This window comes from Vespa crabro, chromosome 8 (assembly GCF_910589235.1).
Source record: "Vespa crabro chromosome 8, iyVesCrab1.2, whole genome shotgun sequence".
Lineage (NCBI taxonomy): Eukaryota > Metazoa > Arthropoda > Insecta > Hymenoptera > Vespidae > Vespa > Vespa crabro.
This window is the reverse complement of record NC_060962.1, coordinates 7,612,215-7,640,087: the sequence shown is the minus strand read 5'-3', so window position 1 is coordinate 7,640,087 and position 27,873 is coordinate 7,612,215. Positions and strand designations below refer to the sequence as shown.

The following is a 27,873-nucleotide window of genomic DNA, read 5'->3' as shown; positions in this document are numbered from 1 at the left end:
TATTCTTAATATATGTATATGTATATGTGTATGTATATACTTCACACTGCTACAACATATGATTATAGTGATGTAAATTACATGGAGTATATTTGAAATCATCTCATAGATAAATCATGGTATGTATAATAATGAACATTTTATACGATGATAAAGAGAACAACCTTGAAACGGGGAACAATTAATCAAAAGATTGTTTGAAAGAGAGAAAAAGCGAGAGAGAGAGAGAGAGAGAGAGAGAGACACAAAACGTGAAACAAAAGACATCGAATTGCATCGCAAAAATCTGATTGAAAATAAATACTCGTAAGATGTTATAAAGAAAATACAAAAATTAAATAAAAGAAAACGAATACGAACAGAACAGAATCATGTTACATATAAAAGTCTCATTGAAAGTAGTTACAATTTAAAAAAACAAAAAACAAAAAAAAAAAAGAAAAAATACACACACACGCGCGCGCACAAATATGAAATTTCTTTTGAAAAATCGAAAATTATTGCCCGACAAAAATTAAATCAAATTAAACTTCTTATATGTTTAAAGGAAAAAAAAAAAAAAAAAAAAAAAAAAAAAAAAAAAAAAAAAAAAAAAAAAAAAAAAATAGAGAAAACTAAATCTAAATGAATCTGAAACTACGGACAAAAATGAGGAAAATAAAATAAAAGAAGAGAGAGAGGAAGAGAGAGAGAGAGAGAGAGAAAATTGACGAAATGGCGAAACAACATGAAAGGGCAAAAAGAGGAAATGAGAGATGATAAAGGGAGGGGGTCACAAGTCACAGGTGAGTTCAGGAGACTGGAATGTGAAATGTGTATGGTTAAAGAGAAAAAAAAAAAAAAAAGAAAAAAGAAAGAAAAGAAAAATGAAAAAAAAAAAAAAATAGAATGCACGAGTTCTACGCACACGCAAAGGTGCGTATTTCGTAGATCGAGGAGAGGTAAAACCGGAAGAGAGCAAGATCAACCGAGTGGAACTCGACTCGGCGGTGCAGAGAAGAATAATGGCATGGTGCTAAGTAATCGTCGAATAGGATGCCGCCCCCTCCTCATCCCCTCTCCTGCCCCCTTCCTGTGTCTTTACAGACGACGACAACTACGACTACGGCGACAAGTAATTCAACGACAGACATCACATTTAACACATTGATAACACATTGTCGAATGATTTTAAACAAAAATCTCATCGATGACACCCTTTCTATTAGCATTGTTAATGAGAGATAAAAATTTTTCCCTTATCTTATCAATTCTTAATTGAATTTTTATTATTCTTACGTTTTTGTTTTTTTTTTCTTTTTCATTTTTAGTATTAAGCAATAGTAAACAATGGTATTAAACAATAATAAAAATCGTAATATTAAAATTTTTATAATAAATATAATAGAAAATATTTGGATTGATTGTTATATCTTTCATATCAAATAAAAGAATGTATTATAAAAATAATTGAGAAAGATTTTTATTGTTATATAGTGTTAAGTATATTGAATGGAAGATTATATTATTACAATCTCTTTTTTGTGTTCTTTTTTTTTTCTTTTTTTTTTTTTCTTTTTTTAATGTATTAAATAAAGGCAAAAGATTTTATTAACATATTGTATTTTGTACAAAGAGAAAGAAAATAAGGGGGAAAAGAAAAAAACAAAACTAGAAGAGAATAAAAACAAATCAAAACAACAAAAAAAAAAAAAAGCCAAAGCAAAAAACAAACGATAAGAAAGAAAATAGAAAAGTATGAAAATTTCTCGGTCTCTCTTTGCATTTTCGGTACGCAGCATTCACGGTCCAGAAATATCTCCGCTTTCAACTGTGTACGTATTTAAGAGAAAGAGAGAGAAAGAGAGAGAGAGAGAGAGATAAAGAAAGAGAGATAGAAGGAATACCGATGGGATAGGGTAGTATGTTGTGCATGCCAATTTATGTTGGTGTAAAAGAGAAAGAGAAAGGAAAGAACGAGAGAGATAGAGATGGCTAATCGTCAAAATAGTTTCACGTTGCTACAGATAAGAGTCTTTTCATGTATATGATACACATAGCAACGAACATTAAATGGCCATTTAATAAATACATTTCCTTGTCTCTGCCCTGGTCAACATTTTTTTTTTCATTTCTTTTTTTTTTTCTTTTTTTTCTTTTCCAAACATATACGATCAACGATTAACAGGCCACATTCATAAATAATCGTTAATCAAATCGTTAATCAGATTCATATGACGTTTTTATATACGATCATATTTCTAAGACGATAAACAATCGTTTTGGTTTACGACGAAACCTTATCGTTTAGATTTACTTAAAAAAAAAAAAAAACAAAAAAAAAGAAAAAGAAAACAAAAAAAAGATTCCAAGTCCCGTCGATTAATTTCTCCCGATCGACAACAAGAGAGTTCCCGGTGTATTCTTTGAAAAGGCGATCGTGCTCGTTCATACGAGAAATTAGGTTAAACGATTAATCGTCTATAAAAAGAATTGGAAGGAGATAAAAGAGGGTTCACGCGAGTAACTAGGTTTTCTTTTTTTATTGATTGATTGATTGATTAAGTAAATTATTAAATCGATTATAAAAGTAAGGATCTGTTGAAATCGATTTGTACTAAAGCAAAAGAAGAAGAAAAATGAGATTAAATATTTGTATGTAAGTAGGTAAATGTTGTTAAATAAAATTAATAATAATAATAATAATAATAATAATAATAATAATATATATATATATAAAAGGAAGAAGAGATACAAAAAAGATTAGTCATCCTGAACGACCTTGGCACGTCTCTTTAAAAAGAGACGTCCCACTGCGAAGGACGGTCCAACTCGAGAAAGAATGTGTTGTAAATAAATAAATAAACGGGGGAAAAAAAAAAGAAAGAGAAAACAGAAAAGACAAATAAAGAAAAAAAAGAAAAGAAACCAAACTGTTACATCGTTGGCTCGTTAGCGAAAACAGGATAATTTTAAACCGTACCTGTCGTAAAACGAAAAAAAGAAAAAAAAAGAAAAAAAAAAGAAAAAGAGAGAGAGAGAGAGAGAGAGAGAGAGAGAGAGAGAAAGAGGGAGAGATAAGAAAAAGAAAATGAAAAAAACTCAGAAGAAAAAAAAAGAAAGAGAGAAATGAGAGGCAATAAAAATAAATAAAGGTGAGAAATTGCGATGACGGTTCTTTTTTTTTCTTTTTTTGTTTCTTAATGCAACGCTCAATCTTCAACAAAAAAAAAAAAAAAAAAGAAAGAAAAAAATATCAAGAAGAAGAAAAAAGGAAGAGAGAGAGAGAGAGAGAGAGAGAGAGAGAGAGATAGAGAAAATTCCTAAATTACATCCCGTTTTCTAGTAAATTGATATGAAAAAAAAAAAAAAGAAAAAAGAAAAAAGAAAAAAAGAAAAAGAAATGAATACTATTATGCATTTTAGAAAGTAAGAACGAACTAGTAATACGAAAATTATCATAATTTCCACACGCACACTTACGTATATGTATATATGTATCTATGTATATATGTATATATGATAACTCAAAAAGTTCCTACATGATATTAAAAGTCAGTTATTCTTTTTCGTGACTTGTTAGGCTAATATTTTCTTTTTCCAGATCAAAAATCTACAAGTCTAGAAACTTTTGGCCCACCTTCTGTATATGTATATGTATATTTAATAAATACACACACACACACACACACACACATATATATATATATATTAACAGCGTTAATAATAATTGAACTGTGAAGCATTATAATATTTTATCCGCATGTATATTATTTGGTTATCTAATAAATTCAAAATCATTTTACATGATCAAAAATATAGTATGTACATATACATACATACATACATAAACATATATATATACATATATGTTGTATGTTGCAGACAAATTCGAATTATATTATGCTCATTAAACCGTAACATTATAAACTCGATATCTAATACCGTACTCTCAATAAAATTTTCTATGTGTTCATTATATACATTCATTATATGGGCATACACTATTATAGTATACACATTCTATACGCATTGTATAGAATCAGCTAATTGCAATCGTGCAAATACACGTTAATTAACAAGCCTCGTAAATTAATTGCTCGCCGTTTCTGTATATATGTGTATGTATGTGTATGCGTTTGCGATAGCGTTCGCATTGAAAGACAGTATTCTTTTAGAAATCAATTGAAATTACGTTTTGTTTCTTTCTATTACTATTCTGTAAATGTACGTGCACACATACATACATATATAAAATAAACGTTTTATCGTTCTCTACTTTCGCTCTTTGTTAACAGATTAGAGAGAGGAAGAGGGAGAGAGAGTAAGATAGAAAAAGAGAGAGAGAGAGAGAGAGAGAGAGAAAGAGAGAGTGAAAGAAAATATCTAATAATAAACTTCACCCTTAGCAGAGATTTTTTTTTGTCTGCAATATCGACAGACTAATTTTCCTGACGTATTAAATATATATATATATATATATATATATATATATATATATAAAATTTTTTCTATTCTGTAAATATATATAAATAAATAATTTAAAAATTGTTAATAAATATATATATATATAAAAATGTAACATTAAAAAATCATACGAATTGATCGTCAACATACTCTCGATGACGTATTTCGCAAATAAAACCAAAAATAGTGAGATAACATTACTCCGATTTCTCGTTTACACAAAGTAACCTTATCGTATCACACATTCAGTTGCTGTCCCGCAAACCATCGTAAACATTCCTTGTCTCCACCGAGTAAAATATATGTACATAATATCCATTTACATGTGTGTATGTTTACATGCACCGATGCATGTACGCACGCACACATGCATGCATACACATATGCATGTATCTATGTGTTTCATAGTCCTCTCACGAATTTACAACTTATTTTTCGATCTTATCTTTTAAACTGGGTACTCCTCGATCCTTATAAAACAACTCCGTGGGAAGAGGACTACTTTCTAGAGTTCCTTTGAAAATTCTCTTGTATAAATATTTCACCCCATCATTCTCGTCTGTTTTTTTTTCTCCTTATAAATTATACTGCATGAACGTTAAATCGTTAAAAGAAAAAGGAAAGGAAAAAAAAAAAAAAAGATCTTACTAAAACATTTATATTACTTATGCGTAATCATCGACGGATTGATTTAATTCGAAGAGGAAAGGCTAATGTAAATATCGATAAAAAACAAAAAAGAAAAAAAAAAGAAATGAAGAAGTAAGGAAGCTTAAGAATCGTTCACTTGGAAAAAAAAAAAAAAAAATTTTTTTTATCGCTATGAAATTAAGCGAAAGAATAACGAGGTCTTATATAAGCGAGAAAAAAGTAAAGAAATATAACAAAAAAGAAATAAAAAAGAAATAAAAATACAAATAAAAATTGTCATACGAATCCGTCGATCGGGGCATCAAAAAATTATTTATAAATTAATATACAAAAGAAATAGATAAATGAAACGACGAACGAACGTAAAAAGAATGATATAAAAAAAAATTTGTTATCAAGAAATAAAAAGGTCTAAAAAACAAAAAAAGAAGAGAAAAAAAAAAAAGAAAATAAAATGATAGAAAAATCTGCATCTATAAGAGCAATCATCTAAACAACTTCCACAATTTATATCATCATAATTATGGCCTTATATCTAATAAATATAATATAAAATAAAAATGAATATATGTAAATATGTAAAAAAAGAAAAAGAAAAGAAAAAAAGAAGGAAAGATGGGATAAAAAAATGAAGAACATAAGACTCAATTTTCATGGAACTTTTCTAATGGATTGAGAAGCTGTCTGGACCGAACGAGACGAGACACATTATGTATTATACATACATATGTATGTATATAAGTAGAGATTGAATCGATCCACGAGTATATAGATTGTAGGTACAAGCTATTTAGCTTTTTTTCTTTTTTCTGTTTGCTTTTTTTTTTAAGAGAATGGCCCCCTTCACCTATCATTTGTTCAAGCTGCTTGCTTGCTCGTATAGGCAACGTATATGCACGAATGCAGGAGATAAATAAACAATGGCTTGCCCACGGAAAGCCTACACACACATACACATACACATACGTACACATATTCACTGCTACTATTCTCTGCTACCAACCTACGTTGAAAGATATAATTGTTTGCCTTCGATCTCTATAAGATACACACGATATACCTATATATCTAAGCACGCGAACGACATGAATTTTGATACATATATATATATATATATTTATATTAGTATGGATATACATATCTACGTGTAAAGTATATATAATATGTATGTATATATGTAGGTGTATCTTTTCCTGAAAGAAAAAAATAAAAAACGAAGAAGAAAGAAAAAAATCTAATTCCTTAGCACGCTGCACTTTCTCTTCTTCGTATCGCGAAAAGAATTATTTAGAGAAGATGTATCGACATATTTTTTTTTCTTTTTCTTTTTACTTTCGATCCATACAATTCATTCCATTTTTTTTTTCTTTTTTTTTTTTTTTTTTTTTTTTTATACAAATTAATATCTTTCGAATTGAACAAATTTTACTTTTATCCGACATAACGCGAATAAAAAAAAAAAAGAAAAGAAAAAAGAAATAAAAAAGAAAAAAAAAAATAAATAAATAAAAAAGAATTTAAAATCGCATAGGAATTTTACATCTAATGTAAAAATATAAAATTCACGCTGGAATATTATATTATGGAATATTACATATTAATGTAAAATATAAAATTCACATTGGAATGATTTATACGTATAAATGATAAAAGTTAAAAAGATGGAACCAACTTTCTTGGACGAAACGAATCGAAACGAGCGAATTATAAAGAGCGCACGTGGCACAATCATCTTTCTCTCCTGCAGCGAGAACAGCTGTTCACGCTCGGATGACCGAAAGACCCAGGGCAGTCTGTTTACGCTCGCTAGAAAGGAATTAAACTACCACCTGGTCGTGTGCACGCTTGTACTTTTCGAAGTCTATCGAGAAGCACGCTTTGATTCAACGATAATCTAACAAAGATATGTATATGTATATATATATATATATATATATATATATATATATATATATATATATATACATCACACATATATATGCACACACATACACTCCTTTCTATCCCTTCATGCGTAACATATGTATATATGTATATGCATTCCCCATAGATTCGATCATCATTCAATTTGTTGTCCAAGATTAATGTCGTTGATATATAAATATTTGTAAGTAATATAATTCTATAACTCAATAACGTTCATTTAGATATAAGTAATATCTCATTTAAACATATATTAAATATAAAATTATTTTCACTATTTTCCTTTTCTTTTTCTTTTTTTTTTTTTTCTTCTTTTTTCTTTCTTTTTTCCATTAAATGTTAATTTTTAAATAGATATACATATCTTTTTGTTCTTTCCTTTTTTTTTTTTTTTTTTTTTTTCGTTCAAATTATCTTCTACGTTTATGATATATGCAAACGTTCATGTAAATAATAATTTGCAGCTTGCATTGACGAATGCAAAACAAACAAATTTTTCAAACGTTCCCGTTTATTATTAACATATGAAAATTGTATACTATATTATTATTATTATTAAAATAAAAAAAAAATGAAAAAATAAAAATATATTCGTTACATAATTACTCATTATAGTATGATAATGCGAAAGAATTTGCGCAAAAGAAATTTGTGTATATGTTTTTTTTTTTCCTTTTTTTTTTTTTTCTTTCTTTCTTTCCATGGAGGACTATTTTACAAGCTCGAAGGAAAATGCATATAACGAGGAATGCGGAGAAGCTTTTCAAGACTGTTAAAATAGAGAGCTAGGAGGAGAGAGGGAGGAAGAGAGGGAAAAAGAAACCTCCCCTACCTAGAGCTTCTTTTTTTCTTTTTTGTTTTTTGATATCTTAACCTCCAACAAGATATACGATGTTTACGAATCTCCGAGCGAAAGTAATGAAAAGAAACGTCGAGGGCTTCTCTCGTGAAGATGGAAAAGATTAATTTCTCTTTCTTCACGTGCATAAAACGAAAAAGTAATCCTCGCGATAATGCTATTTTCTGATCTCTTACAAGCCAAGAAGTCGAGCGATTTAGGGGAAAAAAAATAAAAAAAAAATACTTTGCACATTCCTTCTCAAAAAGAAGTTTAAAAAAAAAAAAAAAAAAAAAAAGAAAAAGAAAAAGAAAAAAATATTATTATCCTATAATATTAAAAAAATCAAACGAGAAGATTCTATTAAAAATTATTGATAAAATTTTCATCAAATAGTTTCATAACAAAGTTTGCATATATACACATACATAGATGCATACCATATATACATATAATGCTAAAGAACGGGAATATGTGTTGGTACAAAATACATAAACGAGAAAAGCTTGGAAAAGAAAAGGGGTTTATGATCGAGACACGTCAACCGAAGCGTTCTAACTGACGAGAAGGGGTTTAGGATGAGGGAATGGACGGGGGTTGGAGAAAGGAAAATTGATCAAAGGCGTCGCGCAAGGGTTGCTTGCCCACCTTAAAGCTTTCAACGAAGCGCGAAAATGAATATGTGATGGTAGTGGTGCTCTCTCTCTCTCTCTCTTTTTTAATTTATTTTTGCCCTTTCTTGCCCCATCTTTCGTAAGTGTAAGTACGTGTACATACGTATATATATATATATATATGTCTGTGTGTGTGTGTGTGTGTGTGTGTGTGAACGACGAGGCAACAAAGATTTGTGAAAGTGGAAGGGATGATTGTCCGTAATTTATTTTACCCCTTATAATGGGGTGCCATCAGCACTCTCTTCGTTTCAATATCGTTAACTTACTCATGGCACAATTTATCCAGCTAATTAGTCGACTTTTCCCTTTTACTAATTACATGTATGCACATATAGAATAACTTTATACGTTATACGTTAACGTTAACATCACCATCATCATCATCATTATCATCGTCGTCGTTGTTGTTGTTGTCACCTTCGTCGTTATTGTTGTACGCGTGAAAACTAGAACGAGGTGATTTAAGGGGAACGATAAAAATGTTCTCTTAAGAGAACAACGAAGATAAAAGATGGATAACGTTAAAGAAAAATATCTAATGAGAAGATCTAAGTTTCTAATGATAACTTATTGAAAACTTAGAATCTGGCTGATTCATTTTATTAGAAATTTTTCAATGTTTTTATGATTCATCGAAAGAGAAAAAAAAATTAAGAAGGAGAGAGAGAGAGAGAGAGAAAAAAAAAGAGATAGGCAGGAAAAAGAAAATATTCGATGAAGTATAAAAAAAAGAAAAATTTTTAAATGAAAATATTCAAAAAAAAAAAAAAAAATAAAAATAAAAAAAAGGATCGAAATTCTAATGGTAAATATATATATATATAAAATGAAAGAAAGGAATAATTAATATTATTCAAAATTTAGCCATTTTTTTATCAAAAAAAAAAAAAAAAAAAAAAAAAAAAAAAGAAAAAAAAAGAGAGAGAGAGAGAGAGAAAGAGAAAGAAGGAGTGCAGACGACGTATTCGAAAAAAGTCAGAATTATTCGCACGAATAAATAGAGTCAACGCAGTCGAGAAAGAATGTGCTTTTATATGACGATTTACCCTCCGTCTGCCTCATGGCGAGACGATGAGGGAGAAAAATGAGGAAAAAGAGAGAAAGAGAGAAAAAGAAGGATAAAGATAGAAGAAAGAATGTGCATATACATTACGTAGGAAAATGTTTTTCTAAGTACAAATTACCTAAACGAAAGAAAAGAAAAAAAAAAAAGAAAACAAAATTAAATTAAATTAAATTAAATTAAATTAAATTAAATTAAATTAAATTCTCGTGTAATTAATGTAAAATGTGATCAAAAATGAAATGAGACAAAAAAAATGTACACACATACACATATAAATGAAATGTGACTACTGATGAAAAAAAAAAAAAAAAGAAAAAAAAAGAGAAAAAAGAAAAGGAAGAAAAAAAAATTAAATAAAAGAAATCCGAGCTTCGGATTAATATTCGAGCAAATATTTGCACTTAAAATTTTCTGTGAAAAGATAAGTTAAGAAAGAGTACTTCCTCTACTTAAAAGTAAAAATTCTTAGCTAATAATATAATTCGTTTCAGAGAATGCGTAGGAAACATTAAAAAAAGGGGGAAAAAAAAAGTATATAAAAAGTACAAAAACGTTGGAAGGGAGAATCAGGAAGAAGGAAATCATGCGATGCATGTCGCACAGGTGTGTACTTTTGTAGTTCACGAAGGGAAAGGATATACCGTAATCATGTTTACTTAATGTCCCTTAGAAACGAACCTAAAACACAATTATACTTTTAGTATACTTCTAAATAATATTTTTACAAAAAAAAAAAAAAAGAAAAAAAAAATTTACAAGAATATAGGAAAAATTCATTATAATATTTTATATAAGTAAATAAATAAAAATTTATTTATCTACGAAATATAAAAAATAATTGAACACACAATCAAAATAATCGAATAAATGACGAAACTCGTGAAAAATTTTTTACGTTGAAAAAAAATTGAAAAAAAAAAAAAAAAAAACAATAAAGAAATATACAAAATAAGGAAAAAGAAAAAGAAAAAGCGAAAAGGAAAAAAAAAAGTTAGAAAAGTGTACTCATTTCGCATAGTTCGAAACTTGCACGTATGTAGTAAGTACTCGGAACGTAAAGAGAAGGAGGAGGACGAGGACGAGGAGGAGAACGAGGAGGAGGTCCGTGAGAAGCGGTAAGTGTTTCAAACCCATGAGAGCGTTCCAGTACCTTTACTTCCCTCTCTTACCATTTCCACAACTCGCGTAACAGTAATCATTGTGTTTAAGTATAAACTGTCTACCGTATATTTCTAAATGGTCGCCTTTTCAAACCAAGAGAAAGGATATTCACTGATTTCGAGACTTTCCAAGTATGTACATATACTATATATGTATATACAATTACTCAATATATTTTAAATGTCTAAACTATTACAAAAAAAAAAAAAAAAAAAAAAAAAAAAATAATAATAATAATAATAATAATAATAATAATAAACAAGTGAAAGAAAGTGCAGTATACATAAATTACAACATTAACTCAATTAACAATCCAAATTATTATCTTCGTTTATATATACATAAGTACGTATACATAATATCTGATCCGAACAATAATTAACAATTAATCCATCCCAGTTATTCTAGATAAAAATAAAAAAAAAAAAAAAAAATTAAAAAAAAAAAGAAAAAAAAATTAAAAGCACTAAAATATACGTGCACATAAATCCCTACAAAAGTCTTTCACACAGAAAAAAGAAGAAAGAAAAAAAAAACAAAAAAAAAACAAAAAAGTAATATTAAATTCTAACAAAACAAACCAACCAAATTCTTTACCGTAAACAATTAAAGTGTAAACATATGAAATAATACATTTAGAAATTCCTGTTAATACTCTATTTACTAGTCACTATAATTCTGTCAGTATACTTCCAACAAAACCCTCTAACAAAACATTCTAACGGACATGAATGCATTATTTTCATTCTCACCCACGTGTTCGTGGAGTTTGACCGATGAAAAAAAAAGAAAAAAAAACATAACAGAACAAAAAAGAAGGCTGGGGGGGGGGAAACCGGAACATGTTATATAAATGTCCAGTTAATGTGAGAGATCATCCCACATAAATAAATCACAAGCGAGAATTTAATTCGATCAAGACTGACACGAGAATGAAAGAAAGGAAGGGCAGCCAATGAACGAGTTCACACGAAAGAAAGGGGAAGTTCATCGTGTCAGTAGTAGTATCGATAGTAGTAGTAGTAGTAGTAGTAGTAATAGTAATGGTGGTCAAAAAGGGTAGCTAATAATTTCCTATGGTACCCGTATAAACGTCCCCCCAACATCCTGCCACTTTCAAATGTGTGGGATTGAAAATGTTGTGGTGAGTAGTGACGTCACCTGACACGTCCTGCTCTCTCTTTCTTTTCTTCTTTTTCTTTTTTTTTCCTTTTCTTTTCGTTTCTTTCTATCTTCGTATTGAACGAACAATACCATGGAACCCTCTACAATCGTCGATAATAATTATGGGAGAGGGCCTGACCAAACTTCCGTTTCTGGACAAAAACCAATCTATCGAATTCGATGTTTCGAATATGTTTTCTTGCCTTCCTTCTTTTTTTTTATACGTTTTTTTATTTATTTATTTATTTATTTATTTTTTCTTTCTTTTTTTTTTTTATTCATCGAATTTTCAAATAATCCTTATGAAATTAGAACGTTCGACGTATGAAATTTTTTAATTAATATCAAATTTATTCTATAACCATTAATCGTGTATATATTTTGTTATAATTCTTTTTTTTTTTTTGTCAAATAAAATTATGAAAATCATGTGCGAAAACTATTACTCATATTTTCGTTTATATCCATCAATTTAATTTCAACAAATAAAATAGAGTAAATAAATATTTTACTATTAATTATTACCAGCTTATTAACAGTTTATATATATATATATATAGTTAAATTAGATACAAGAGAATACTATGTATCGAATATTTTCGAATAATTATACTTGAGATGATCGCCACTTGACCACCGCGCATATTCGTATGCTGAGTGGGTTCAACTATTTCGAGCGTTTTAGAAAATTTTAACAGGCACAACGACCGAAAGAAAATATCTAACCTATTTACATGAATATTCTCGTATATAATATTATATATTCTTTATTATATAAAACAATTATTATTTTAAATTATTTCATTATTACTTGTAACTTCGAAGAAATTTCTCTTTTATTTTATCTTATTTTATTTTATTTTTATTATCGACAATGAAGAATGACACTTTGAAATGAATTGAAATGAAAAATGTGAGACATCTATGACACTTTGAAAATATTTTTCCTTCAAATGGAAAGATACAAGTAATTCCCTTTTTAAATTGAACAAGCGTATCTTTAGGATTTAAATAAATCTTTCTCAACAGTTTTACCTTTATAGCTGCTATTGGAACAATGTCTAAGAATGCAGGTATATAATTCATTCACAATTGAAGGTGTATAAGTACTTTCAGAAAAACTGTCTTTATTACAAAAGGAAATAGAAAAGAAAAAAGAAAAAAGAAAGCAATAAATAATGATTTAAGACAGTTCATTCCTTCTTTCCTTTCTTCTTCTCCTTCTTCTTTTTCTTTTTCTTTAGAAATAAGTTAGAATAATTTCTCTTTTCTACCTTATTTTACGGACTTGACAAATCCTCTCTTAAATACCTATTTCAAAAATAAAACTACAATGAACTTTCACAAAGCTGTCCTTCGAAAATTATTATAATCAATTTAATCTGTAAAAATGAAAAATGAAAAAAGAAAAAAAAAAAAAAGGAAATCGTCATTCTTATAATTTATCGTCTATATTCTTTTTCTTATTTTGGATTTTAATCCTTTGTATTAAAACAATCCCATTCTTTCTTTCTCCATACACCTGTTTAAAAATTAAATTTTAAAAAAAACTTTAAATGACACCAGGTACATTTACAGATTTACGAGAGTAGCTTTTTTTGAATCTATCATATTTAATCGTTTCAATCGTTCGAAGGAACAAATTTAATTCGTCACAAAGATTTACACTTCTTTCCTGACAAAATAACAAATAAATCATTTGTTCTATATATCATTCTGTCGCTCCAATGAAAAAAAAAAAAAAAAAATATATATATATATATATATATATATATATATATAAATAAATAGCATGCATATTCAAATACTTCGATTCATCGAATTTATCCGAAGTTCCCTCGTTCCTCAAATCATCCTAACGATAATAAATTTATTAATTCAAAATAGAGTCTTGCGCAATCTAGGTTTAAAATAAACGAAAATCGATCGTTCATGATTCTTTATATATAAAAAAAAAAAAAAAAAAAAAAAAAAAAAAAAAAAAAAAAAAAAAAAAGGGTTAATGAATTCTGACCATCGGCGATGATTAAATATGAATTGAGAGCGCTTTTTTTAATGAGAAGAATACTCGTGAAAGAGGATTTCAAAGAAAGAAAAAACATGAAGAGAGAAAAAAAAATAAACGAAAAGCAAATGAACACAGAGATAGACAGAGAAAGAGAGAGAGAGAGAGAGAGAGAGAGAGGGACGGAGCGGGGAGGAGGGGGGAGTGAGAGGAAGAAGGGTAAATAACAGTTGGGGAGAATATTTAAAGAGGGGAAACTGTGTCAAAGCGGAATTCTTAGTCAGTTTTCGAGAACTACTTCGTGTAATCTCTTAAATAAAAAGAAGCCGAAGAGGACGAAGAGGACGAAGAAGGACGAAGAAGGACGAGATAAAGAGAAGCGGAAACGTGATTAGTTAGTTAAAGAATAAATAATCGTATGGAAAATAAAAGAAGTTCTTTGTAAGGTCGCAACTACAAAAGATCATGCCGAACACCTGCACTTTTTCTTTCTTCTTCTTTTTTTTTTTTCTTGTTCTTCCTTCCTTCCCTCTCTTCCTTCACCTCTTTTTCATCTTCCTCTTCTCCTTCTTCTTCTTCTTTTTATTCTTCCTGTAATCTCCCTAGCAGAAACCATAACGCTTTCTATCCTTAAGAGATATTGCCCCTCTTAAAACGAACTCGAGCTAGTTAATTAATTCCGAACGTTAGATATTATCAGACTTATAAGAATAATGTTATATATCGGTGTCACGAATCATTTTATCAGTCTTGACTTTTTTATCCGCCTAAATAATCATTAATTTATACGATATAAGTTAAATGAATTTAAAAGTCTTTTTTTTTTCTTTTTTTTTTTTTTTCTTTTTTTTATACGTACCGTATAAATTATGTAAATTAAGAGGAAAAAAAAAATAGAAGAAAAACGAAATATTAAGATTATATATATAGAAACAAAAAAAAAACAGTAAAAGGAAAAAAGTTTGAAAATTATATTACGATTTTATATTATTATTTTATATATACATATATATATATATATATATACTATATAAATTTATAACCTCTGATTAATACTAATATATTCTAACACAGTATATTATATTTATTAAATATAATTATATTTAACATGTTCTTAATATAGTATAATTATATTAATTATAATTATACTTGTCTTTAAAAACAGAGACAGAGATTGTGTGTGAGAGAGAAAGAAACAGTGTGTATGTGTGTGTGTGTGTGTGCATATGTGAAGAGTGAGATCTCTCAATTCGTTAAACTTTTCGATCGACAAAAAATATGACCCTTTGACCATTACTTATATTTTCAACTCTACGTACAACTATTTTATTATAGTTCTTGCATTCCAATCTTAACCTAATGATCAGAGAAACAATTTAATATGTATTATGATATGTTGATGATAAATCTTAAAGGTTATTGAAATTTTCTTAGAAACGTATACAAACAAAAGCATATATACATATGTAGGTATGTAATGACAAAGTTAAAATAATAAAAATAAATCGATTTGACATGATATTTTCGATGTATATATATATATATGTGTGTGTGTGTATATATGTATGTATTTATATACGTATATATGTATGTACGTACATAAATAACAATAACAGTTTACACATTAACTATAATAATTTCTCGATATTCGTCGAGAAAGTAATACAAGGATTATTAAGCGTCGTTTCTTCGTTCATAGTGTAAAATACAGGAGGAAAATAAAATCTAATTCGTTAAAAAAAAAAAAGAAAAGATAAAAAAAAAAAAAAGAATCCGTGTTATTCTATTACAAAAACAATAACCAACGATTGATCTAATAAAAATTTCTCATAGAGATTTACGTATACGTATATTTAATATTTCGATATAATTATTCGATTCTTTATATTTTCGAAGAAATTCTTCGACCATCCTTCGAAAAAGAAGTGTTCGAATAATAATTAATATTAATCGATTTCGTTGGTTGGTTTAGAGATAAAAAAAAAAAAAAAATGAAAAAAGAAAAAAACCAAAAGAAAAAAAAAAAAGAAAAAAGAACAGAAAAGAAATTAACACTCACCTTTCGAAGTCTTTCTAACTCGTTCATATCCACGTTCGACTGGTCGGACTATAAAAAAGAAAAGAAAAGAAAAATTAATTTCTACATATTTTTATATATATATATGTATATCTTTTTTCATTTTATTTATATACATATTCATGTATATATTTGAATGCGCGTTAATGCGTAGAATTGAAAAAAAAAAATATGTTAAATAAGACGTGAATAATGAGTTATATTACGGAAACGTCCGTAGGATATTTTGATCCTTAAATTTTGAGAATATTAAATTTTGGTGAGAATGAAATATGTTAATATGTATTTTATATATATATATAAAAAAAAAAGATTTCTTTCATCTTTTTTTTTTTTTTTCGAATTGTTAATGATTCGTCTTTTACGAGAAATTAACCTAACCTAACCTTGATAAGAGACAAAAATGAATGAGAAAGAAACAATGGGAAATTAATATACATATTAAAAAAACAATATTTCAAGAGAGAGAGAGAGAGAAAGGAAGAAAGAAAGAAGAGAAAGAGAAAAGAAAAAAAAGAAGGAAAGAGATAAGGGATAACTTACTTCTATAGGAACTGATGCATTACAAATGGCGACTTTGGTATCTCTCTCGTTGTTATTACGACGAGACGATGAATTCATCGTAGTCATTGTACTGGCAGTAGTTATGGTTTTATCGTATCGAAAGTCGAGCAAGGAGAAAAAATTATTATTCCTATTGTCGGCGTTGCATTCGGCGGATGTTTCCTCGACGATGGTACCGTTGTCATGCAATTCATAATCCAAAGATTTCGAATCACGAACGTTCCTAACGAGTGAACGCGCGAAAGAGCTTTTAAAAAAGTGACAATGCGGCGATACTTCGTTGCCCAAAGCAAATTGCACTGTCGACGAAGACGACGATGCACTTTCCACAGCCATGTTTTTATATATCGAAAAGAAATTTTTAACGTATCTATTTTATAACGCGAGATATATATTGTATGTATGTATGTATGTATGTATATATAGTGTATAAAGAAATATTGATATGTATAACGAGAAAAAAATTGACGATCGAAACGTTTCGTTTTATCGATATCGATCGTGTAACACGCGCGAATCGATTATATTTTATTATTATCGGGGAACACTTAAATTTGATTTTCACTGTCAACTATGTGTACGCGCGTAATATATATTTCGATAACTTGATTAGTTTTTTAATTTCTACACGAATTTTCTGTTCACTTATTGTATAATAACGATCGATTTTGAAAGACGATAATGAGAAAGAGAATGAGAAACCACCCCTCTACGAGAGAGAGAGAAGAGGTTAAAAACTACCTCCTCTCACGGTGTCGCGTCGAAGACTGAATAGATATGGCAGCGGTGGTACGCGCCAAGCCTCGCTACGACACTATCCCCACTACCATCCATCATTGCAGATGCGCGCGCATCATCGCTCAGTCACGTGATCACCACCACTTTACTAACCAATAACAGAGTCCTTTTGAAATATATGATACTACAATTTACTTATCCTGTCTTTATAAAGGACAATCTCGGAGAGTAAACAACAGTAAATTTATTACTTTTATTTCTTTATTTTATTAAAACGTAAATACGCATTAATGGTAAATATTTGTACGCATTAATATATACGGCATAAAAAATTTTATTTTTACGAACAATAAATTTTATTTCTTTTAAATCCCTAATCTTTCTTTTCTCTCGCATTTCAAATGTATTTTTATTTATAGATAAAAGGAAGTTACTTTTTGTAATGGACTGAACTTTTGAGTCACTCATATTTTTTTTTAAGTAATACCTCAAATTATTACATTTAAAAATAACTTTTCTTATTGACATAAACGATTTATATTTTACATATATTGACATTTATTCACATAAAATATATAAAAAAAAAAAGAATAGAAATTATTTCTCACTTCTATATTGATATTATTTAGAAATTAATTCACACATAATTCAATTCATCAAATATATGACCATTAAAGAAATGGCACGGTAACTTGTATATTTTCAGGAAAAAAAGACTAATATAAAAAATAATAAAAGAAAACAAAAAAAAAAAGAAAGAAAGAAAGAGAAAAGAAATCTTCAAACTCAATATCATTAAGGATCGAGATTAAGTTTCGTTGGTTTTAAATCGTCATTACGTACGGGGGAGCGAAAATCAAGAGACACTCGGCTCGAACTATTTTTAAGAACAATCGGAGAAAGTTCAGGTGGGTTACTATAATAATGAAGTTTTTCTAAACGTCTTTGTATAGCTGCTGATCTAACAGAAGAAGAATTTCGTGTATCTGAACGATAATTAGGGCCTATTGATTTTGATAAATTTGTATTCAATGGCTCTTTATCTGGGTTATTTTTATCAGGAGTGATATACAAGGATGTTCGTGAAGTTGTTTTTTTTTGTATTTCCAATGAGATATCTTCTGCACATTCAACAGCATAGCTCGCATAAGGTATCTAAATAGATAAATAAGATAAATAAATAAGATAAATAAGAAATATGATGAGATTAACTAACAGATATGAAAACAAAAAAAAAAAAAAAAAGAAAACAGAAACTAAAAGGAAAAAAAAAGGAAAGAAAAATACAAAATAAAAATTATCTACCTTAATTAAATTCTTTATATCTTCAAAAGCTTGATAAAGATGACTATGACGTGGATTACGCGTAAATACGCTTCTATCTGTACAATATGCTACTGGTATATTCCACGAGGTAGCACGTCTCCATTCTAAATTGCTACAGGCTATAAGGGAACCTATAGTAAGGATTTCTGTATATCCAAACGTAGATACGCCTTGCCAAAATAAAATTGATAAATACGAAGATCCCAATGTATCGTCATCTTTTGTATTATCATGGGGACATGCTATATTAACGGCATCAAAATTTTTCATGCCCTATTATTAAAAAAAAAAGAAAAAAAATTGTATCAATTGGAGGGTAAGGGGGAGGGATTATTTATTTATTTTTTTTTGTTTTCAATGAATTAAAATCTAATAATTAACACTTACATAAGGACTATTAACGATCGACGAAACGATTCCTATTGTATCGAATTCTCCATAAAGTGGATTAAACGAAGGATCGATTATATTCCACAATGGAGTATATATACGAGATTGATGAAAATCTTTACATATTCCTTCTTTATTGAACAATGTATTTCGAGATGCTGTAAGCTGTAGATCACCGGCTCTGTAAAATATCCGATGTAAAAATGATCAATGGAAAGACATTTTTTTTCTTTCTTTTTTTTTTCTTTTTTTTTTTTTTTTTCTTCCCATAAAATTCATACCGTTTGCCCGAAGCAAATATATTATGAATCGATATGTAAGTTCCTTCTTTAAAAATATCGACGATATCTTCATTAGGAGACCAAATCGTTAATATTGCACTAGTATCATCTTCGTTCGCGCGAACTTTAAGAACCGATGAAACTTGCCGAGGTGGTGGCATACTTTCACGTAACTTTGATTCCAATTCTTGTTTGAACTCCTCTACTGTACAATCATGATTTAATAATTTTTCTTTGTTTAGTTTTAAATCGATATTATCAGATTCGAAAGTATCACTTCTAACAGAGTCAAACTTTTGTTCGGCTTCGGCATAAAATGCTTCTACTTTCGATCTACATTGTTCTTCATAAGCAATATTAGCTTTCTCTTCGCATCGACTATTTCGAAAAACTGAAATAAAAATAATTTTTATATAATATTGAAATATTAATATTAACAATTCTATATATATATATATATATATATTTATGAAATATGATATCATACTAGATTCTCCAGAAGCATTTTTTTCATGATACAACATTGGATATGTTCTAGTGATCAAAACTTTAAGTTTGCCAATTAAACCACCATTAGGACAAACATTTCTTAATTTAATGAGCATAGGTCCAGGACAACGCGTATATCCCAATTTAGTGTCCCATTTAACTCTTCTGGTTGAATTGGTATGAATTTTTAAAGATACATCGTGTGGAATCTAATTGATAATATAATAATATTAGAATAATATAAATCATAAGAAAAATTATTTTCTTCTTTTTTTTTTTTTTTTTTCATTTACTTTTTTTATTATATAATAGATACCTCTAATGGAGAACATCCCTGATCAAGATTCAACAATTCTGCTCCAAATGTCATTAATTTAGTACCTTCGCGTATCTTCCCAGAAGCTATGTAATTCATCATGGTCGTATCAATAAAAGCAGGAATACTATACCATCCGTCCGTTAAAATCATTTTCCAATGATTTATATTTAATACTTTTGAACTTGTTTCTATGTTTTCCTCGTCTTTAAACTATACACAGAAAAAGAAAATATATTGATATTATTAAAATAATAATGAAATTTATTTTCGATTAATATTGTATATTAACCTCATTAAGAGATGATACGCATAAAACCATTCGTTTAGATGCACTATCATCTTTTTCTAAAATCCGTCTTAAACACGACCTTTGCGATCTATCAATTTCACGATCGTAACGATATTTAAGCTGTAGCATAACGTTAGCTGGTGTCAATGACCTATATCATTTTTATATAAATAAAACATTTAATAATTTATAAAGATATATTATAATCAATTAATAATAATTATTACTTACCTTGGTAAATTGATAGAATTAAATTTAATTCTATCCATAGATGCAAGTTTCCAAATAATCCATTTATAATGATTTTCAATCCAATCTCTGGAAAGAAGATTCGGATCAATTCCTGGACTTGCAAGAAAGGATCGTTTAATTTCTAATATTCCTAAACAATCATCTTTATCTGGTATTAGATGTCCATCATCTTCCATCTCCAAACTACCTGAATTATTGTGAATAATTTTTTCTCTATATAGAATATAATAAATAATTATCATTACAAAACATGAAATAAGAAAATAAATGTATCAAGAAGAATGTTTTTTATTTTACCTATAGAAATCAATACATCGGAATTTGAATGATGGAGCTGTGGTAGATGTGATTGTTAATATTTCTGGCGATATACCTCGATTAATAAGCTGTATAAAAATGATTATTAAACGACTAATTGAGAATAGATAACATTCGTACACGTATGTATATATATATATACATACACATAAGTACATACACATATTATTATTATCAGATATTTTATATTATATATTATTATTAGTACCTCTTCATGAGTGCATAGCTTTGGTACATCATCACCCACAAGTTTTTTCCAAGATAAACGTGCATTATGATTTTCTTCTTTATATGAAAACAATTTCCCTTTAATAGCCTTAGGCCTATCAAGTTTCTTCTCTTTAATTATTTTTTCCTAGAACATTAAATAATCATAATTAATAAATATTAAACAAATTCAAATATATTTTTATATACTTCACATTGCATCACTAACTTGTTCTAAAATAGCTTCAAGACGTCTTTGCAAAATATCTGTAACATTATTATTTGGCAAATCAATATTAGGATTTATATCTATTTCTTTTATTGATACAAGTTCCTTTGTACAACTATCGTCGGGTTTAACACTTTCTTTATCTACATTAACGTTTATATCGCTTTTAACTATAAGTATAACCTTCTGCTTTTCACTATTTTGTAAATTTCTCTTTTTACCCCTTTTTCGTGCAACAGGTTGTCTTCCAATAACAGGACTAGACGGTGTTTTATTTTCACAATTTTCTACTTGAGAAATCCATTCCATGATTTGATCATTGTCCCTTTCATCCGCCAAAAGTGCAGCTGTACTAGCCATTATTTCATTTGAAAAAGTATTACTAGTTTGAACACTTTCTGTATTTTCTGTATTTTCATATAAACTTGAATTTTTTTTCTCAACACTGATATTTTTATTACACAGTTTTACTTTCTTTGTGTTAAATGATAATTTATCTAAGGTATCATCGCATACATCTAGACTCTTTCGTTTATTTATTGATTTATTATGAAAATTGTTATATCGGTCAGTATTATTTATATCATCGGAAAGCAAAATTTGAGCTTTATTCATTGCTTCCTTTGAAACATCAACTTTACGACCAGCTGCTGTTGTAAATCCAATGTTTGAAACTATAGTTTTCTCCACGGGAGACTTTTTCAAATTTGTATTAATATTTTTGGAAACTTCTATTGTCTCAAAAGACTTATTAAATTCATTTGTAAGATTCTTATTAATCTGTATGTCTTCTAATTGTTCAATCAGCATTTTCTTTGCTTTAGATAAAGCTTTATCAGAAATATTCAAAGATCGACCTCCTGCTGTTACAAAGGACGAAGATGATTTTTTTTTTACTTTAAAATTACTACTATGTAGATTACTTTTATTTTCCAATTGAATGCTCGTAGAAGATACAATATCATCCACTTCAAGTAAAGATTTTGCATTTGATATAGCAGACTCTGATACATAAATATGTTTTCCACTTGCAGTAGAAAATCCTATATTATCCATAGATACACCTAATGTTACTTTATTATCACTATGTAATATTTTCTTTTCATTCCATTCATTTTTATCTAAATCAACATTTTCCTTTTCTATTGTATTATTATCCTTAATAGATATTTCTTTTGCATATCTTAGTTTATCATTATTTTCTATATTACATGTATCATTCTTTTCAGCAAAGTTTGCACAAATTTGATCTATATTGGCAAACGAAGCATTACAAAAAAAATCCTGCATATTATTAGCCTCCGGAGAAATATTTTGTTTTTCTTTATTATCACAGGTATCCATATCTACAATGTCATTTTTATTAATATTATCTTGATTATTTGGTGCAATTAAATTTTCACTGTTAACTGGATCAATTGCAATGTCTGCAGCAATAGAAATGGTTTTAAAAATTCTCCTTTTCGTTCTTCGTCTCATTCTTGTGCAATTGATCACAGGAGATGTAGAAGTAGGTTCATTGAGTACATTTTTAAAATTTGAGATATTTGGAGTGCATTGTTTGGAACAAATAGACTTTTCAACCTGAAATATTATCAATAAAATTATATGATAATAAATGCATGTAATAAGTCTAACATTAAATATATATATGATTAAGTCAAATTTATTACACTCTCTGATGTTGTTAAACAGCTATCTACATGAGTCTGTTTCCAATCACTTTTGTCCGCTTGAGGTGTCTCTAAATCAGATGTCCACTGTTCATTAATTTTTGTTATAAATGGTATTAAACTTAATGGCGTGCTCGGAATAACTGCAGTTTTCTCTATTGGAGTTCTATCAAAAAAAGAAAAACAAAGAAAAAATTATATATATATATATACATATATTTATTTTTTTACGTTATATACCGCGTACATTTGTTGAAAAAAAAAAAAAAAAAGAAGAAAAAGAAAAAGAAAATAAATATCATCCTTACAGAATTTGTTTATTGGAATGCGATAAGGATGTTTCAGATATATTTACAAATGAAGCCTCAATAGATTTGGATACATTAGGTGTGTAATATATTAAATCATTTTCATTTTCATCATCTGTAATGTCAAAAGGAAAAAAAATATATAAAAGAAAAAATAAATAAATAAATAAATATATATATATATATATATATATAAGTTTTTAAAAAGACAATTTAAAATTTTACAAAGCGTTACCTGAAAATAATTCAATTGAATCAGACGTAGCATTAGAATTTGTATCTTCTGATACATAACCATTTATTGTGTTTTTTTTATTACTCGATTTTCTATTTTTTATAGGAGTCGAATTCGTACGTTTTTCTGTATTGACGTCCATAATCAAATTCGATGAGATTGATGGTATTGAGATACCATTTAAACAATATTATACATATTCTATGTACTTGTATTATATAAAATATCTTTATTTAATGATAATTAATTTATTAGAAATTATTTTTATTATTATTGAAAAAATTCATGCAATGACGTACATAAACTGTCACATCTGAATCGTTCAATTCTCACGTGAGATTTAACCAAGAGACAAAACAAAGGATGTTACCATCAATGAATATAAAATATTATGTGAGTAAGTTTATGTATATATATATATATATATATATATATATATATATATATATGTATGTATATATCATATAAATAATATTAATATCGAAGAAAAGTATGTGCCATTAATACGTAAATTAATTTTTGCATATATTAAATGACGATGACAATATTTTCAAAAGTTATTTTAAAGTCAATAATTTAATATTAAAAGGCGGGAAAATCATTGATGAATTTCTGCATAGATACAATTTAATATTATCGACGAATTTGTCCATAGATATAAATAATCGAAATTTATTATTTTTCTATTTTTCATAATATATCTGTTTATATATATATATTAATGTTTCACAAATATAAAATTAAATAATAAATACATTTTATGACTTACTGTCCAATTAGAGATATTTAGTTACAACAGTTGGCTACTCTGACAAAAATTTATTTCGTTTAAAATTATAATTTTATCGGTATTCAATGGGACATAATTAAATCACGAAATTTGTCATAAATATAATAATAGAAACTTTCGTTTCAATAATAATATTTTATATCTTTTACTAAAAATATAAAAAGAAAAAAAATATTTTTTCGCTCATTTCAATGTGGTTTTTGTAACTTCGTGAATGTTGTCGTTCATACATCGTGTAAGTTCGTGAAAGTTCGATTGTTTGAACTTAACCTTATCAATTTGGAAACGCATAACCTATTTCTCATGCTTGTTCAGTGATTTTTGCATACATTCGTACATATATTCTAAATAAAATGAAGTTTAGACCATATACAGGAATAACATGGTCTCTGTTAGAGTTAGCAGGTCTTTTAGAAGATGAAGATTCACATGTATATTTTGAACGTATGAAAAAGCATCTTGGATTGCATCCATATCATATGAATGATCTTGGTGCAGCATTAAATGAAATATTAAGTTCTGGTTTGAACGCATATGATTCAGAGTATGTATATAAATAATATAATTAATAAATATTAATAAATATATCATTGAATAATTTTTCACAGATTACAAGGCTTTCTTTTGGCTTACAAGAATCCAAAATTACTTACTCCCCTTGGAGATATATTTTATGATTCATGTTTCATTCATATTGACATTGAAGCAGATTTTTATGTATTCAGACCACAAATTGGCCATTTATTGAAAGGTAATATATATATATCATTAAACATATATTTAATTATTAAAATTATTTTATAACATTTCTCTGTCAATTATGACAAATTTTTGTTTAGGCGTTGTTCACAAAAAGGGCGCTAATTATATTGGTGTACTTATGCACAAAGCTTTTAATGTCTCTATACCTAAACCAGAGAATGTAGAAAATTGGCCAGGTGATACGGTAAATATTGGACAAGAAGTTAGATTTAAAGTTACAAATTTGGATTTTACTAGTAGATTACCATTTATACGAGGGATATTAAATGAAGCGTAAGTAGATTATTGTTTTTTTTTTTTTTTCTCTTTCAATAAAGTAAAAGAGAAATTATATTCAATTATAAATTCAATTGAAAGTAATGGGCTATATTTCTTTTTTTTTTTTTTTTTTTTTATTTCGCTTACCCACCAGTGACTATCTACAAGGTTGTAAATTACCTGCACGTGTTTCTTCTAATGGAACGTTCTATGCAGTGCATGAAAGCGACGATACTGATAATTCAAATGTGGAAATATGTCGGTCTACTAAAAAGAGGAAGAAATTGAGAAAAATAAAGGAAGATATATCTTTGGAAAAACACTTAACGAAGAAAAAGTGTTTGAATAATCAAGATACGGAAGACGAGGAAGTAGAAGAAAATAAAAAGCATTCTAAAAAATGTATAACAAAATCTGAATCAATTGTTGATGCAGAAAATGATGAACATTTAAATATTTCTTACGACAATGTGAGTTATTTAAATGGCAATGAAATATCCGTTAAGGAAAAGAAGAAAAATAAAAAGAGTTTAAAAAGAAAATCAACGGATATATCAGAATCAGAATTTGATTATAGTAATGTTACAATTAAAGTAGAAAAAGATACGTCTACTACTGATACCGAAACTGAATCGAAAAAATACATAAAGAAATCTAAGAAACATTCTAAAAAGTTGAAATATTCTATGGATGCCAATGGTAGCATAGATTATGATGTACAAAATGATGTTCAATCAGAAAGTGAAAAACATTCTGAAAATGAATTTAAAATACCAATTAAGTTAGAGAAATTATCAAAGTCAATTAATATCAAAGAGGAATCAACGTGTCATAAAAGTAAATCTTCTAAAAAGCAGATAAAAAAGTCTTTAACAGATTCCGAATCTGAATTTGGTTATGTTGAAATTAAAGTGGAAGATTGTAGCGAGACAGAATGTACTCAACCGTACGATCATAAAAAACAAAAAGTTAAGATTAAAACAGAAAAATCTATCGTTAATAATGAAACTGATAATGAGAACAGTTTTAGTGAGTCAGGAAAGAAACATAAAAGGAAACGCGCAGAAACATTAGAAATAGAATTAGATTATGAAAATGTAACAATTAAGAAAGAAAAATTAGATGATTATCCGTCAGATTGTACGTCGACAAGTAAAAAATCTTCAAAGAATAGACATAGTAATGATGCAAATTATAATGCCAATGATGAATATGACACGCAAAATGAGATTAATATTAAAAAGTCACATAAAAAATCTAAAGTAAAAGTAGATTTAGAATTAGAACCTCAAGAAACAAAAATAAAAACAGAAAGCATACGATAAATAATAAATTTAATGATTAAAATGTCGAATATGTTTTGTTCCAATGGAACAAACTTGAAAGATAATAAAATGTCTTCGAAAAAAAAAAAAGAAAAAAAAAGAAAAAAGAAGAACTGTTTTAAAAGTGAAATTAACGAAAAAGATATACAGACAATCTTTTGAGAAGTAACGAATTAAACAATTTTATATTAGAAAAAGATAATAATAATCATTTGTCTCTCGAAAAACTTTTTGTAGAAATCCAAAGAAATAAATATCAAATTACTATATGATAAGATAAAATCTACAACTGGAAGATAATTGTCTATTGAAAATTGAAAAAATATGTATATAAATATGAATTTATAGATAATATTACAGTTTCTATATAGAAATATAAAATTCCACCTTTTTAATAAAAAAAAAAAAAATCTATTATCTTGTACATTCATATTGATATCATATATAAATTTACATAAATACAAACTATATATGTGTATATAATTCTATGAAACAATTATAGAGATAAATTATTACTTTATCTTAAAACATAGCTTTTACGTTAATTGATAGATATTTTTAATAAATAAAATTATGTTTTTATCATAGAGATGAAATTTGCATCGTCAATGTTTTAAATATGGTATATAAAATCTTATTGTACTATATTAAATCGTGTGTATTTTATTATATATATATATATATTATATATATTATATATATATTATATATATATATATAGTCAATTTGATCGAAAAATTTATATAAATTTTAATATAATATCAGATAATATTTTATGAAATAATATATCATTTTCTTTTTTTTTTTTTTTTCTTAGATCATTTCAATCAGAAATAATAATCTTACTTCATTTAATACAAGATAAGATAAAATAATATGATAAAGAGGTAGTAACAAAAAATATCATAATTCTATTAAAACTTATAAATTTTTTGAATCTTTTATTCGATCTATAATTAAAAAATAATTCCAGGAGGTAATTTATTTTCTCTCTCTCTCTCTCTCTCTCTCTATATATATATATATATATATTTATCTATTTGAGTTATATTAAAGATTTAAAATAAATTATCTCTATGAGATATTAAAGGAACAGGATAATCTTAATTGTA

At 27.3% G+C, this 27,873-nt stretch overlaps 3 protein-coding genes across 5 annotated transcripts in view; 1 reads left to right on the top strand and 2 right to left on the bottom strand.

Moving 5' to 3' along the window:
* LOC124426321 overlaps positions 1–17,354 on the bottom strand; it is a 47,054-nt gene extending 29,700 nt beyond the window's left edge. The window contains exons 1-2 of the mRNA XM_046967870.1: positions 16,552–17,354; positions 15,991–16,038 (exon numbers count right to left, since the gene is read on the bottom strand). Of these exons, the coding sequence (XP_046823826.1) occupies positions 15,991–16,038; positions 16,552–16,908 (405 nt within the window). The 5' untranslated portion in view covers positions 16,909–17,354. The remainder of the gene's footprint in view (positions 1–15,990; positions 16,039–16,551) is intronic.
* A 213-nt stretch (positions 17,355–17,567) lies between these two features.
* Positions 17,568–23,995, bottom strand: LOC124426320 (breast cancer type 2 susceptibility protein homolog). 3 transcript variants are annotated; one of them, XM_046967868.1, is made up of 15 exons: positions 23,627–23,995; positions 23,392–23,506; positions 23,084–23,249; positions 21,632–22,994; positions 21,411–21,448; positions 21,183–21,329; positions 20,954–21,042; positions 20,636–20,869; positions 20,405–20,555; positions 20,113–20,325; positions 19,795–20,005; positions 19,308–19,698; positions 19,024–19,207; positions 18,616–18,909; positions 17,568–18,465 (listed from the first exon to the last, which is right to left on the bottom strand). In XM_046967868.1, exons 1-15 carry the CDS (start codon positions 23,766–23,768, stop codon positions 18,106–18,108), a joined length of 4,098 nt encoding a protein of 1,365 aa, XP_046823824.1. In that variant the 5' UTR covers positions 23,769–23,995; the 3' UTR covers positions 17,568–18,105. The 3 variants fall into 3 exon arrangements, with proteins under 3 accessions (XP_046823824.1, XP_046823823.1, XP_046823825.1); XM_046967867.1 differs by having other exon boundaries at positions 21,411–22,994; XM_046967869.1 differs by lacking the exon at positions 23,392–23,506 and having other exon boundaries at positions 21,411–22,994; positions 23,627–23,758.
* Positions 23,996–24,490: 495 nt separating this feature from the next.
* Positions 24,491–27,036, top strand: LOC124426319 (DNA-directed RNA polymerase I subunit RPA43). Its single transcript, XM_046967866.1, has 4 exons — positions 24,491–24,960; positions 25,025–25,167; positions 25,256–25,451; positions 25,591–27,036. Exons 1-4 carry the CDS (start codon positions 24,770–24,772, stop codon positions 26,759–26,761), a joined length of 1,701 nt encoding a protein of 566 aa, XP_046823822.1. The 5' UTR covers positions 24,491–24,769; the 3' UTR covers positions 26,762–27,036.
* The last annotated feature ends 837 nt before the right edge of the window (positions 27,037–27,873 follow it).

What these genes read in the sequence shown, in the direction of transcription:
- LOC124426320 (XM_046967867.1), bottom strand. Translation starts at nt 23,768, where the DNA reads ATGGACGTCAATACAGAAAAACGTACGAATTCGACTCCTATAAAAAAT. An exon ending in GCGTATCATCTCTTAATGAG is followed by an intron (nt 20,326 to 20,404) that starts GTTAATATACAA and finishes TTCTGTGTATAG; the next exon opens with TTTAAAGACGAGGAAAACAT. An exon ending in ATATTTGCTTCGGGCAAACG is followed by an intron (nt 19,208 to 19,307) that starts GTATGAATTTTA and finishes GATATTTTACAG; the next exon opens with AGCCGGTGATCTACAGCTTA.
- LOC124426319 (XM_046967866.1), top strand. Translation starts at nt 24,770, where the DNA reads ATGAAGTTTAGACCATATACAGGAATAACATGGTCTCTGTTAGAGTTA. An exon ending in TTGAACGCATATGATTCAGA is followed by an intron (nt 24,961 to 25,024) that starts GTATGTATATAA and finishes AATTTTTCACAG; the next exon opens with ATTACAAGGCTTTCTTTTGG. An exon ending in CGAGGGATATTAAATGAAGC is followed by an intron (nt 25,452 to 25,590) that starts GTAAGTAGATTA and finishes CTTACCCACCAG; the next exon opens with TGACTATCTACAAGGTTGTA.